Raw genomic sequence first — 12,428 nt, 5'->3', positions numbered from 1 at the left:
AACCCTAGCATTGTCTATCTCTATCAGCTTTTACTCAATTAGGCTATGCATGAAATATTGATAAAATCAAACATTATAACAAAGCGTGTTTGACCCTTGACTCCTGAAGAGGTTGCAAAAAAAATAGAAATCAGAGAACGTGAAAGAAGGAACACCAATCGGTGGCTGATTTTGTATTGTTTGATTATACGTTTTTGTTTATTAAGCGCTCTTAGCGGTGTAAGTACACACTTAATTAAAAATGAAAAAAAAAACTAAGAAAAAGATCGTGAACAGTTCGAAAATGGACTCAAGGTACGTTCTGAAACACAATTTTAAACAACAAAGAAACAATGTAATTCTTATAAGACATCTAAGACACATTCAAAATTAAGGAAACACGAGATAACAAATACTATTGTATGTCTTTAGTTTACATACTGGTTATATTTATTTGTCGGGATGTAATACTTTTTTATATTCAATCTACAGTAAGTTAAATTCTGTTCTGTTCGGTTTTTAGGTAATATGGCAGCAATTAAATCTATGTGTGCGACATCTGTCTCCAATCTAACACATTGGATCGAGAGCTCGGTGCAGTGACATCTTATGTAAGCTGCATTAAAGTTTGTGCAATAGAGGGGTATGCCAAAGTCTCGAGTCGTTTCTTCCTTTTCGTCAACACTTCTTCGAAATGTAAGGGATTCACTGCATATACATCGTATGTTCACAGTTTCTTCCAGCGGAAAATGGGAATAGTCACGTTGGTTCTGAAAGTTCTTACTTAGTTGTGTTTCAGGTTTTTCCTGGCTCTCGTTTGATTCCTCGCTTATGACTTTCCTTTTGCCCCTCGGCTCTCTTTCAGCTCCAACTGTTGCTCGTTTGAGTCGTGGTTTAAACTATCCTTCGGTAGACTGGCAGCTGCTGATGGGTTCCTTTCAACATTTTTGGCTCTTTTGTCCTTTGCTCTCATTCGAGGAGCGCGTGCCGCGGGTATTGTTTCGTGACTCTCGTTTCACTTCGCGACACTCGCGATGGTCACCCCTCCAACGAAATCAAAAATTTTTTGCTAGGCCTTAGGTGACAGGTATATTCGTGAATATGGCCCGAAAGAAATGGTCGTACTATTCTTGTATTTTGAAGTTTTGAGACCACTTATTTCTTGTCTCTTACAAAGACACCTTATTCATACTTAATTCAATCACCAACGTCAAGCACATGGACTTCAGATTGTGAAGCCGTAATTGCCACCAGTTATTTGGTGTCATATCGAGCGACAAATTTACGTTTTTCTTTGACACATTTTTGACAATAATTTGAAAAATAAGTATTAGAAAAGTATTGTCTGGTATACTTGCGGACCATTCGTGTTTGATTTAATGTCAACTTGTTTCGAACTTGCCCTGTAGCCTACTTTAAATGTTAACATAAAAAACAACACTCGAGTATGTTAATATTACATTAATATCATGAAAAGTTTCCTGTACATTACGAGTTTGAAACCCAATCATACTAAAATTTTGATTCCACTTTAATACAATACGCTGCTAAAATGAAACTATGGCTTGAATAAATACTTAACTAAATATAAACAGTAAACAAGTCATGGAAAAGTATTGGATTCTGCTGGATTTTAAACAGAGTAAATTAATTAAAGGTTCAGTCATCAAACATGGAAGCCCAGTCACCAATGGATGGCATAAAAAAGTCTGGAACTAGTTCCTTCTTATCTGGGTCAGAACTTTCACTCGCCTTCTGAAGGGATTCTTCAGACTCAACACCAGTCATAACTAACAAGGTTTTTAGTTTGTTTTGATTTCCAAACAAAATATCAGTGTCCATTCTATCACCAATCATGATAGTTCTGTTAACGTCCAAATTTTTTACATCCTGGAATAAAAACATTTGAATCAATTATTCCAAATGATTGAAAGAAGCATGTCAGTTACTTTCAAAATAGAGAAAAATAAAGCATACTTGGATACACTGAAACAAAAACTTTCCAGGTTTGCCACAGATAGCATCCGGTTTCCTTCCAGCTGCAATGGTTACTGATCCCACTATACACCCAGTACCAGGTATAACATGTTTTGAGCCAACTTAAATAAATATTAAATTTAGACAAAATAGAATTGTTCAAATCAAGAATGCCTGATACGTTAATGGTGATTGACGCTTGTGAAACAACTTGTTTAAACATGAAGACATAGTTTTCTGTTTTACCTAGAGGCATTCGATGGTCTTCATTAGTGGCAAGATACAAACAGTTTGGATTGCTTAGATATGTTGCTGACTTCACAAGCTTTGAAAAACTTACATGTCCATCAAACCCGACAAGAACAGCTTCAACATCATCTTCTAAGGGAATGCTAGAAATGTTATCTTCATTGTTTTGCTTTATATCCTTCTATTACACTTCCACAGAAATTTCAATACTTTTACCCACCAAATGTCAAGATATTTTGCTATAATCTATCACTATTTCAAACAATTTACCACCATGCTGATGTTAATAAGACAAAACTTTATCTAAATTTCACACTAAATTTTATCACAATGAGTTTAACTTCTGCTTAATAGCCTATTTATTGCACTCTCTAGAGCTGGGCAGGAGCGTAACAATTGTGACATATTCATACATATGTACCTTCTTATTTCATCATGGTCCTGTGTAACAACTACATTATCTGGACCAGTTCCAAAATGCTTAACACCCAAAGCATTTAATTCATCTACCATTGCTTCATTCCCAACTACATATACTCTTCCAGTTACCTAAGCATGTGTTATTTGTTGCAATTGCCAAAATGTTTGCATGATCATTAACAAAGTTAGATAAGCAGTTACCTTTGCAATATTCTTTAAATATAAGGCACCAGTATAAGCAGTACCAAACACTTGCTCTTTGTCAGCATGAAATCCAAGATTGGTAAGTTTTTGCACATACTTGCTTCTGCTTTTTGTACTGTTATTTGTGACAAATAGCACTTTTTTTCCAAGTTTTTGAAGTCCATTTATAACTTTTTGGGCTCCTGCAGGTAACATAACTAATTTCAGAAAGGAGCATGCTAACAACTGACGTCTATATTTATCTTTTTAGCTGTATGATCACTGGTAACTTATGGATTAGTTAACAATAATCGTAAAACTATTGAAAATATATGTTATACATTTACAACTTGAAACAAAACATCTTGTTAATATTGAAATTTTCTGTGGACATAATTCATATCAATCTTTATGTCATCATAGACATTCTCAATAACTGTGATACACATAAACTTTTCAACCTATGATTTGAATCCATGACTGAAATAATGTTGGTTAGAAATTAGCACTTTAACAAACACAAAGTGTGGCTCTCCCGGTACAATGCAATTAATGTTAATTGGGTTTGAAAGCAAATTTGTGTAAGACTTCATTCACTTTTTTGATTAATTAACTCACTACATACCGGTGTATACATGCATATAGAGTTCATATTATATATATGCATTGCCATTCAACAGCTACTGCCTGCTTTAGTTGAAAATAAAAATTTATAATAAACAAGGCAAATTGGGTTGTTTAAGATCTAACTTATAATAAATAAACTAAGTATTTTCAGTGGATTTCAGTAAATACTGTCATGCCAAAATGTGTGTCTTTGCAGTCTGTATGCACATTTTCTTGTCAAAAACTGCCATGCTTTCTAGTCTAATGGAAATCTATGTAAGTAAAATGCTAACCTTTCTACCAATTAACAAGTGTTCAGCTTCTTAATATATACCTACCTCCCACATAACATTCCCGAAATAAAGTAAGCTTAGGGAAGTATTATTTTAAGGTAAAAATTAAATTAAATGACCCACCTTCTATAGCCACATTTCCTTGCCATATGACACCATCACAATCGAATAGGAAATTCTCACAGCCACTAAAAATCTGGTCAAATAATTTCCTGGTATTACAAAGCTGAATAGTTTTCTTCATCGCAATAAGTTTAATCTTCTTCCTCTAAAAGGTAGTTCTGACCAATGTTGAAAGAGTGGGTATGCCTATAAATCGTTGTTATTAGGCTAAGTCTGACAGTAATGGACCATCTGTGCAGAGTACAGATAGTAGATACTGCAACAGTGTAGCTATGCAAGGTGGCCACTGGTCAAAGGTCACCGACCTTTAAGTAAAAAAGTTTATGCAAGCATAATGACTACCTGGCCATAGCCCATAGCTTACCTTGCCACTGGCACCATAGTGCCAAACAGAACAGAAAATAACCACATGCATCTTTTTTAGTCCAATGTGACATATCAGATTCAAACATGTGGCATTTAATTATGAGATGTTGATTGCTGCTTGTATGACGCAAAATCCCCAAATGCTGCAGCTGTGAACAGGCAGTCATGCGTGGCATAAATGAGGTTGGAGCTGGAAATGTTTATACCGGTATTTGCACGCTTCAAAGCTCACAGTGTTTAGGGTCAAGGGTTAACGTAAAGTTAATAGTTTACAATATTGCACAGGTTCCAAGTCTAAAATGTAAACAATAAATGATTTTGTCAGTGAACTATTAACCTGACCATAAACTTACTGACTATGGTGACTGTCCTAACCTACCGTGTCATATTTATAGTAGCACCAGCACGAACTGTACAACATTGAACGTTTAGGGCTTGGCAACTTTTTTCTGTTTGCTTGCTGTCTACACTCTACAGGATATTTTTAGTCTGTGCAGTCTTGCTTGATTCGCAATTTATTTTCGTTTCCCACAGTAACTGATGCAAAATTAACAATAATATTTACCAACCTGAAAGTAGTTTCACTTGTCATTTTTCAACCAATTGGAGCACATATCAAGAATACCATTTGACATCTACTGCATTTGCAAAGCAAAAAAGCAATCGAACCTTGGCTTAAATTAAGATACATGATAGTAGTAGCATAAGGCAGCTTAACTGCTCAAAGAAAAGCTGCATGCAATTTTTACATTTGCATGTATATAACAGTGATGTTGTAAAGATTTCTGAAACCTTGTTATATTGGCTAGAATTGCCGTTTTGCCTTGTATTTTAATTCTACATTATAAGTATTAAGGTGGCGTGGCAAAAACTTTGGCATTTCATAAATCAGCGCATTTATCCCTCTTACAGAAAGCAAAGTTCCCAGTAGGAGACTACAGTATGGGAGAATATCATATAATTTAGCGATTCCTTTTTCTATAGGTATCTACCTTTAATGCGTATCGACACTAAGAAATTGACCCATCTTACTGGATTAATTTAAGCCTTGTAAAATGAAATAAAAAAAGCAGGTAGAAGTTATAAATATCAACTTGCTTTGACTTATGAATTCATGTGAAACTTGCTTGTTTTGTGGACAGAACAAAATATTTTATAAAACATTCATAATTTTATTATTTAGTCAGCAGTAGCTTGTGCTGTTTAACAAAATGAATATTGCAGTAAGTGAATTCAACGAGTAGAAGGGCCATGTAGGAAAAATATTGTCCTGTTTAACTTTGTGCTAAGGCTTTTCATGCAGCTCAACTGTGCACAGACCCATTTTTTGTGTTGCAAAACGAAACTAACTGTCCAGCAAACGTAAGATTTTAATTAGTGTCACCACATTGCATACTTGAGCGTAATGAAACTATCTGCTTGAAAACAAATAGTAGCAATTAAAAGTTGATTTTGTTACCAACTGTGGAACTAGTGAAAAGTTTTCCCAAGAGATATATTTTAGGTGGTCATTTTAAGCTATTTGACAAGTTTTAAATAATAAATTGACGTATACTAATTCGGCTATTTTTTATAGCTAATTTGCAAATGTTTTCAAAATGTTGCACGAATTTGTAAACTAGCTTAGACAATGGAATCAAAATCCCAAAATGAAAGAGTTTTTCGGCTAAATTAAACATAAAAGTTACTTGAGCAGAGCTCTTCAGATTGTGGGGCCTGAAAAAACTGCCACGCTTGCTGTTATGTTAACCTGGTTATGCTCAAGAGAGAAAAAATTAGATAAAAAATAAAAACACATGAAAAAAAATGAACCTGCTTCATGAAAAAGGGCAATATAAACTTTAAAGCCTTATTTAAAGACAGAGTTAAAAGAAATTCTCCACAAAAAGCACTGCAAATTCCAAACTTAGGCACTTATTTATACATGCACTATTTTTGATGTGGTATGAATATGCCATGATATGCAATGTGTATTCCATGTAAATTATCAAACACATATAATAACTAGGAGTATTAGATATTTGTAGTAGTAGTCAGTGTATGGAATCTTTGTGTACACTGTGCATGAAATTTCTTTGGTAGAACTTTGATGCTAATTTTAGCTGTAATAGACCCACTGCATATTCTTTGTTCGTGTCGGTACCAAATAAATAAGAAACCTTGTGTCCATTTGTTTATCTTTTTACCAAATTTATTGTATTTTAACCAATTTTCATGTTTTTAATGCTGAACAGTTAAAGTGAATTTATTAATTTAAATGGATTTGTGGCATGCTGTAGCTGCAGTAGCAGCAGGATTGTTAGTACTGTGGCAACTCGTTAAGGTGCTTTTCCCTTGGTTAATGGAAGACTTTGGATATATTGGAAAGCTTGCCAAGGCTGGATTTGATATAGCACCTTCATTGAGGAATAGTTTAACTCTTAGTGACAAGTAAGACGTTGTGTTTTATTTGCAGTAAATTATATAACAATAAGAATATTTAGCAGCTGCAGAGTACATATAATTTCATGACCATACGAGTTAGTTGCTGTTAAATGTTTGAAAAGGAAAATTTCTTTGTTACATGCACTGTTCCTATTTTGTTTATGTTCAGTTTGGTTTAGACTTAAAGAAATTGCAAATCGCATTCCCACTCATCCAGCTATATACTTTGAAGATGATACCTGGACATATCAAGAATTATATGAGTGGACAAATAGAAGTACAAGAGCACTGAAAAAACTAGGGCTAATTCCAGGAGATAAAGTAAGTATTTTGTTTTGTTAAATAAATAGTTTCAAAATCATTGTTGCGATTACCTAACACTTGCAGTTTAAGAATGTTCAGATATTCGTCAAAATGATGTTGTTATAGCAATTAAATATATAATGTTCACTGTTACAACTGTTTTCAAGTCCTTGTACGAAAAGTAATAATTTTAAATCCGATAAGTAATCATTTGTGGTTTCAATGGTTTACTGAATTTTTTTAAAAGTTGTGTGGGATTTAAGTCTGAAAAATTTCAGAAACATGTAACTAAACTATTTGCAGCTGGCTTTAATGATGATGAGTGAACCAGCTTATCTTCCTATTTGGATGGGATGTTCAAACTTGGGTGTTGTGACTTCTTTACTGAACTATAATCTGCAGTCAAAATCACTTTTACATTGCATTGATATATCCGAGATTAAAGTGCTTGTAATTGGAAAGGAAAAGAAAATAATTGAGGTAATTTAAAATTAAAAAAATTAAAGTTATCAAAGGTCCCTCAGGCATGTTTATCCACGTTATGGTTTATGTATTTGTTTCTGAACTATGTTTGTTAATTGACCCTGTATTTAATTACTTTATTTAAATAATTGTGTTTCATCATTTCATATTGCAGCTTATGTTTTTAGGCAGTAAGAAATGTCAGCAAGGACTTAAAAGATCGAGGTATCTCGGTTTATGTGAATGGATCTTCGTTTCCTGATTTTAAATCTTTACCTAATCTCATTGGTAAGTAGAGATGTCGAATGCTTTTACTGTTAAGCAAGCAGTTGTTAAAAAGCTGTTAGCAGTAACTGTGTTAAGTTTAATATGTTGATAGAACAAGAAAGTTCAGAACCTTGTCCAAGGGAATGGAGAGGCAAATGTTCTAATGAAAAACCCATTGCTTATATCTTTACATCAGGCACCACAGGTTTGTTGATGGTTGATATGCTGATGTACCGCATCTCTAGTCATATTTATGAGGTCATTAATTATCTTTTTCCTTTTGAATATCTGTTTGTTGAGCTAGGTCTTCCAAAAGCTGTCAAGCTGGATAATGCTATATTCTGGAAACGTACTGGTATCTTGAATATTTTGTCTCCAACACAAAATGACGTTGTTTACATTCCTCTTCCACTTTATCATGCTGCCGCTTTAACTGTTGGATTTTCAGCATTAATATCTGGTTGTGCAATGATATTTTCTGATTTAATATAGAATGTTGGATATTTTTAAACGTAAGCAAATTTTCATGTCTATATCTTTTTACGTAAATATATGTTGCTAATGCAGGTTGTACAGTTGCTCTAAGAAAAAAATTTTCTGCCAGTCAAATGTGGCCAGATTGTCGAAAATACGGTGTGACAATTGTACTCTACATAGGAGAAACCTTGCGTTATGTTTGCATGCAACCTGCTGTAAGTTTTTTTACATTACAGGTTCTTTAGAAAGTCATTGCTTGATGTTAACCAGTATATTTAGACTGAAGAAGACCGCAATCACAAAGTTCGAGTTGTCCTTGGAAACGGGCTCAGAAAAGATGTTTGGAAAACATTTTTGGATCGTTTTGGGCCTCATATCCATGTTTGTGAATATTATGGTGCAACCGAAGGAAATGCGGGTTTCATAAATTTAAATAATAAATTTGGCTGTGTGGGCACATTAAGTCCATTAATGAAGGTAATACAGTATTACAAAAAATAAATAAATCGTAATTTTTTGTAAAGATTTTAGTTAGCAAAAATTTTATATAGGACATTTTATATAAACAAACTGCAATCTCTAAAGCATACATTTTCCTTTCATTTATTACATATTGTTTTTAAATGTTTTAAGAATAGTTCCCAGAATTTACTTAGTACACATAGGCTACAATGTGCTTAATTTCAAGGAAAAAAATTATAACTGCTTAATATTTGTATTAAAAACACCAGTTTTAACAACACAAACTTTTTCATAAAGTTTTATCCAGTACCTCTAACTCTAACCACCTCTAGCAGTTGTCACTGGATAATTGTTCCTTTTAATTTTGTATTGGGGTTTAATCAATCACTCTGGTGTGGTTTATGTGTTTACGTATAGTTAACCAGGATATTAAAACACAGTTGTTAGCTGTTGTATATTGGATTTATAATGTTGCTAAGGTTAATTTTATAACTTAGCAACATTTTCATATTTCAGCCAAGTCGTATTTCATTCGTATTTCAGCCAAGTCGTATCACTAAAACCGTTAAAATAAAGTTTTATTTATTTGTTTTCAAAATTGACCTATTACAAATTTCAAAGTTCTAAAGCACCAGCTTACTACGACTATTGAATTTATTTTAAACAGTGATCCACATCATTTGTTTTGTACAAGAAGCCTGGCATTTTTTGAAACATGAATACATGCTTCTATATGTGTTGAATGGTTTCCTGAGTTGTTCTGATTCTGCAGAAAAATTTAACTATTCATGTAGTTTATATTTATCAATGTTATGCAACCGATTGCAAAGCTAAAGTTGACAAATACTGTTTAAATCCATTCAATATCTGCGAGTTTATTTTTCCTCAAAATTACTTGTGTTAAGTTTTGAAGTATAAAATAAAGGTCTTCTTGTATGAATACAGAAGGAATTAAATATTTCAGTATTGCATTGCATCTGCTTTTAGATTTTGACTGGATCAGTAATAGTGAAATATGATCATGGAGAAGATGAAATTTGCTATGACAAAAATAACAAGTAACACCATTTTATATAGTTTTATTGCTATTCGATTCTGTTAATTAAAAAATTCAAATTTGTTGAATCGAAATTGGTTACTATTTGTATGATTTAAATAAAAGGAACTTCTACAAATTGATATAAAACATTTTTAATGTACATTAATTATCTAATTCTGAGTTCAGTATTTAATATGATTATAAATAATGCAGTATCTATTTCAATATATCGTGACCTTTTATGTTCATATTTATTTTAACTTTTACTGTTGTTGTTTACTGTTACTGATTTTTCAATTTTCTTTCTTTGTCATTTCAAACCCCTTTTAGACCTATATTGGCTGATTATGGTGAGCCTGGTTTACTGGTGATGAAAATAACTAGTTTGGCTAAAATATGTGAATATAAGGGCAACAAGAATTTAACCGAGAGGAAAATTTTACGAAATGTTTTCAAGGTTAGCTAAATAACATGCTGCTGTTATACAACCTTTGTTGTTATTTTTTAACATGGACATGGTAATCTTATAATAAAGTGTGTGCTTTATGCAATGTACACTTTCCCAAGATTAAATCTATTAAAAAACTTTAAAATAATTTTAGATTGGTCTAAAAATTTTGTCAACATGTGGTAACGTTTGCTATTCATAATACTTAATGACATAATTCCCTTCAAGAATGGAGATCAGTACTTCAACAGTGGTGATTTAATGATGGTTGACAAAGAATACCGGTTATACTTTTGTGATCGTGTTGGAGATACATTTCGATGGAAAGGGGAAAATGTATCTACCACAGAGGTGGCTGATACTATTGTAATGGCTCCTTGTATCAAGGAAGCAAACGTTTATGGTGTAAAAATTCCAGGTAATTTTAGTTGCTGTTGAGGTACCATATTTTGATTTGTTAATCGCATTATTTAATGAAAGTGGTTGTTTTACAGGAAATGACGGTAAGGCGGGCATGGTAAGCATTGTTTTAGAAAGTGACAAGTTTGACACTAAAATTCTTTACAATCACGTGTGCAGCTCACTTCCATCATATGCTCAACCTTTGTTTGTCAGGTACACCAGATTGTAGACTTGTAACTATTTCCATATCCATGATTTGATTTTTTTTTTCATGCTTTGTGGTATTTCAATTAAGTGATTTCCTTTTTCCCATACTAAGTTCAAGATAGTGTCAGCAATGTTTTCATGATTTTATCTTGTTTGTAAGGGTGCAACCACAGATTGAACTTACTGGGACTTACAAGCACAGAAAAGTGAATCTTCAACAAGAAGGTTATGATTTGGAGAATATTGGAGAAGACAAAGTGTATTTTCTTGACCACCAAGTGAAGTCATATGTGAGGTTTACTAAAACCCTCCAGAAAAAAGTTGAGAACTGTGAATTGAGGTTGTGATTGCTCAGTGCTCATATGCTGATTTCACCCAGAGCCAGAACAAATGTCAAGTCTGAAAGGCCTGAAGAGCAGGAATGATTATTCTCGTTTTTTTTTCAATTCCAAAGTTCTAATTTTATTATGAATCAATCTACTCTTCATTATAACCTAGTGCCCCAATATTTTCGAAAAGATTTACCTAAATTTTCGCTGTCATCAGCTTCAGCTATAGCCAGCTATAGTTTTTATTGTTGGCATTTTTTTTCAGGAATCTTATTTTGAATTTCAGCATGGTGCTATTCAATTTCCTCTAGATTTAGGGTGTGTCTCATGCTCCATAGTGTTTGAAAAAAAACATTTTTACAGTAATCAAATCTCAAAATTACTTTCGCTAATTTAAAATACTTTTAACATTGCACTTTTAAAGTGCTATTAGTGGTTTGGTTTTGTGCAATTATTCTATCCAGTTATATTTCATTGAAAATCATAGACTGATTCTAACAATAAAGTACATGTTTTTCACTTTTAGTTTTGGTGTATATTACAAATAAAGCATTTGATTTAACTTGTTGAAGTGCAACTTTTATAAATGATTGATCTATGGTGTTAGTTAACTAATTGGTTTAATTGTCATAGTATTTGTTTTGTTGTTTTTTTAAAATTTAATTTGGGTGTTTTGGATGCTTTTATTTTGAAGGTTTCTAATTATTTAATGACTAGTTTTTGCGCACAATAAGTTATGAGCTATGACATATAGAGTAAGATTTAACCATTTTGAAAATTTATTAAATGTATATTTGATGCTGTTAATGATGTGACTATTATTGAACTTCTTGATGAATTTTGACTAACAATTTGAAAACCAAGTGTACTCGCAGACATGATTTACTGTGAAATTATATTATTAATTATACCTCAGTTTGCCTTGTACAAGGGCAATAAAAATCTTACAGAGAAAAAAATTGTTAGAAACTTGTTTGATGTAAGACAGCTTTATATGTAATAAAACTTAGACTTGTCATATTTTAGATATGTTTGTGCTTAATTGTTTGTCTTACGCTTGAAGATTTTTGGAACTAGATATGTATATCTTGATAAGGTCAGTTTTATAGTTTTTAACTTTTCTTTTACAAGTTACTGGCATATTTATTGAAACAAATTGGTCATGATTAGAAATTTAACAAACAAATAGCAAAAGTTTAGTTACTTTATTCAATTAACAATATTCAAAAACAGCTTTACACGTAGTAAGATAAAAGATAGATTGTAATGTTTAAATGAATTTTATTATCAATTGGATGTGTTTAGAATGGGGATGCATACTTCAATACCCGAAATGTATTAATGCGAGATAAAGACTATAAAATTTTGATTGTCTTGTAGATACATTTCATTGGAAAGGAGAAAATGTATCT

General features: G+C 32.4%; 2 protein-coding genes across 2 annotated transcripts; one reads left to right on the top strand and one right to left on the bottom strand.

Moving 5' to 3' along the window:
* Window positions 1-1,492: 1,492 nt before the first annotated feature.
* LOC143458687 (glycerol-3-phosphate phosphatase-like) lies at window positions 1,493-4,348 on the bottom strand. Its single transcript, XM_076955541.1, has 7 exons — window positions 4,195-4,348; window positions 3,831-4,016; window positions 2,827-3,011; window positions 2,627-2,754; window positions 2,203-2,348; window positions 1,957-2,078; window positions 1,493-1,869 (listed from the first exon to the last, which is right to left on the bottom strand). The coding sequence occupies exons 2-7, from the start codon at window positions 3,949-3,951 to the stop codon at window positions 1,639-1,641; spliced, it is 933 nt and encodes a 310-aa protein (XP_076811656.1). The 5' UTR covers window positions 3,952-4,016; window positions 4,195-4,348; the 3' UTR covers window positions 1,493-1,638.
* Window positions 4,349-6,435: 2,087 nt separating this feature from the next.
* LOC143458684 (long-chain fatty acid transport protein 2-like) lies at window positions 6,436-11,576 on the top strand. The gene is made up of 13 exons (XM_076955536.1): window positions 6,436-6,626; window positions 6,800-6,941; window positions 7,227-7,403; window positions 7,574-7,673; window positions 7,765-7,857; window positions 7,957-8,112; window positions 8,220-8,344; window positions 8,409-8,606; window positions 9,579-9,649; window positions 9,961-10,087; window positions 10,307-10,496; window positions 10,573-10,693; window positions 10,848-11,576. The coding sequence occupies exons 1-13, from the start codon at window positions 6,454-6,456 to the stop codon at window positions 11,032-11,034; spliced, it is 1,860 nt and encodes a 619-aa protein (XP_076811651.1). The 5' UTR covers window positions 6,436-6,453; the 3' UTR covers window positions 11,035-11,576.
* Window positions 11,577-12,428: the final 852 nt, after the last annotated feature.

This window comes from Clavelina lepadiformis, chromosome 5 (assembly GCF_947623445.1).
Source record: "Clavelina lepadiformis chromosome 5, kaClaLepa1.1, whole genome shotgun sequence".
In the NCBI taxonomy this organism is placed as follows: domain Eukaryota; kingdom Metazoa; phylum Chordata; class Ascidiacea; order Aplousobranchia; family Clavelinidae; genus Clavelina; species Clavelina lepadiformis.
The sequence above is the reverse complement of the archived record's forward strand: the minus strand, read 5'-3'. Positions and strand labels throughout refer to the sequence as shown.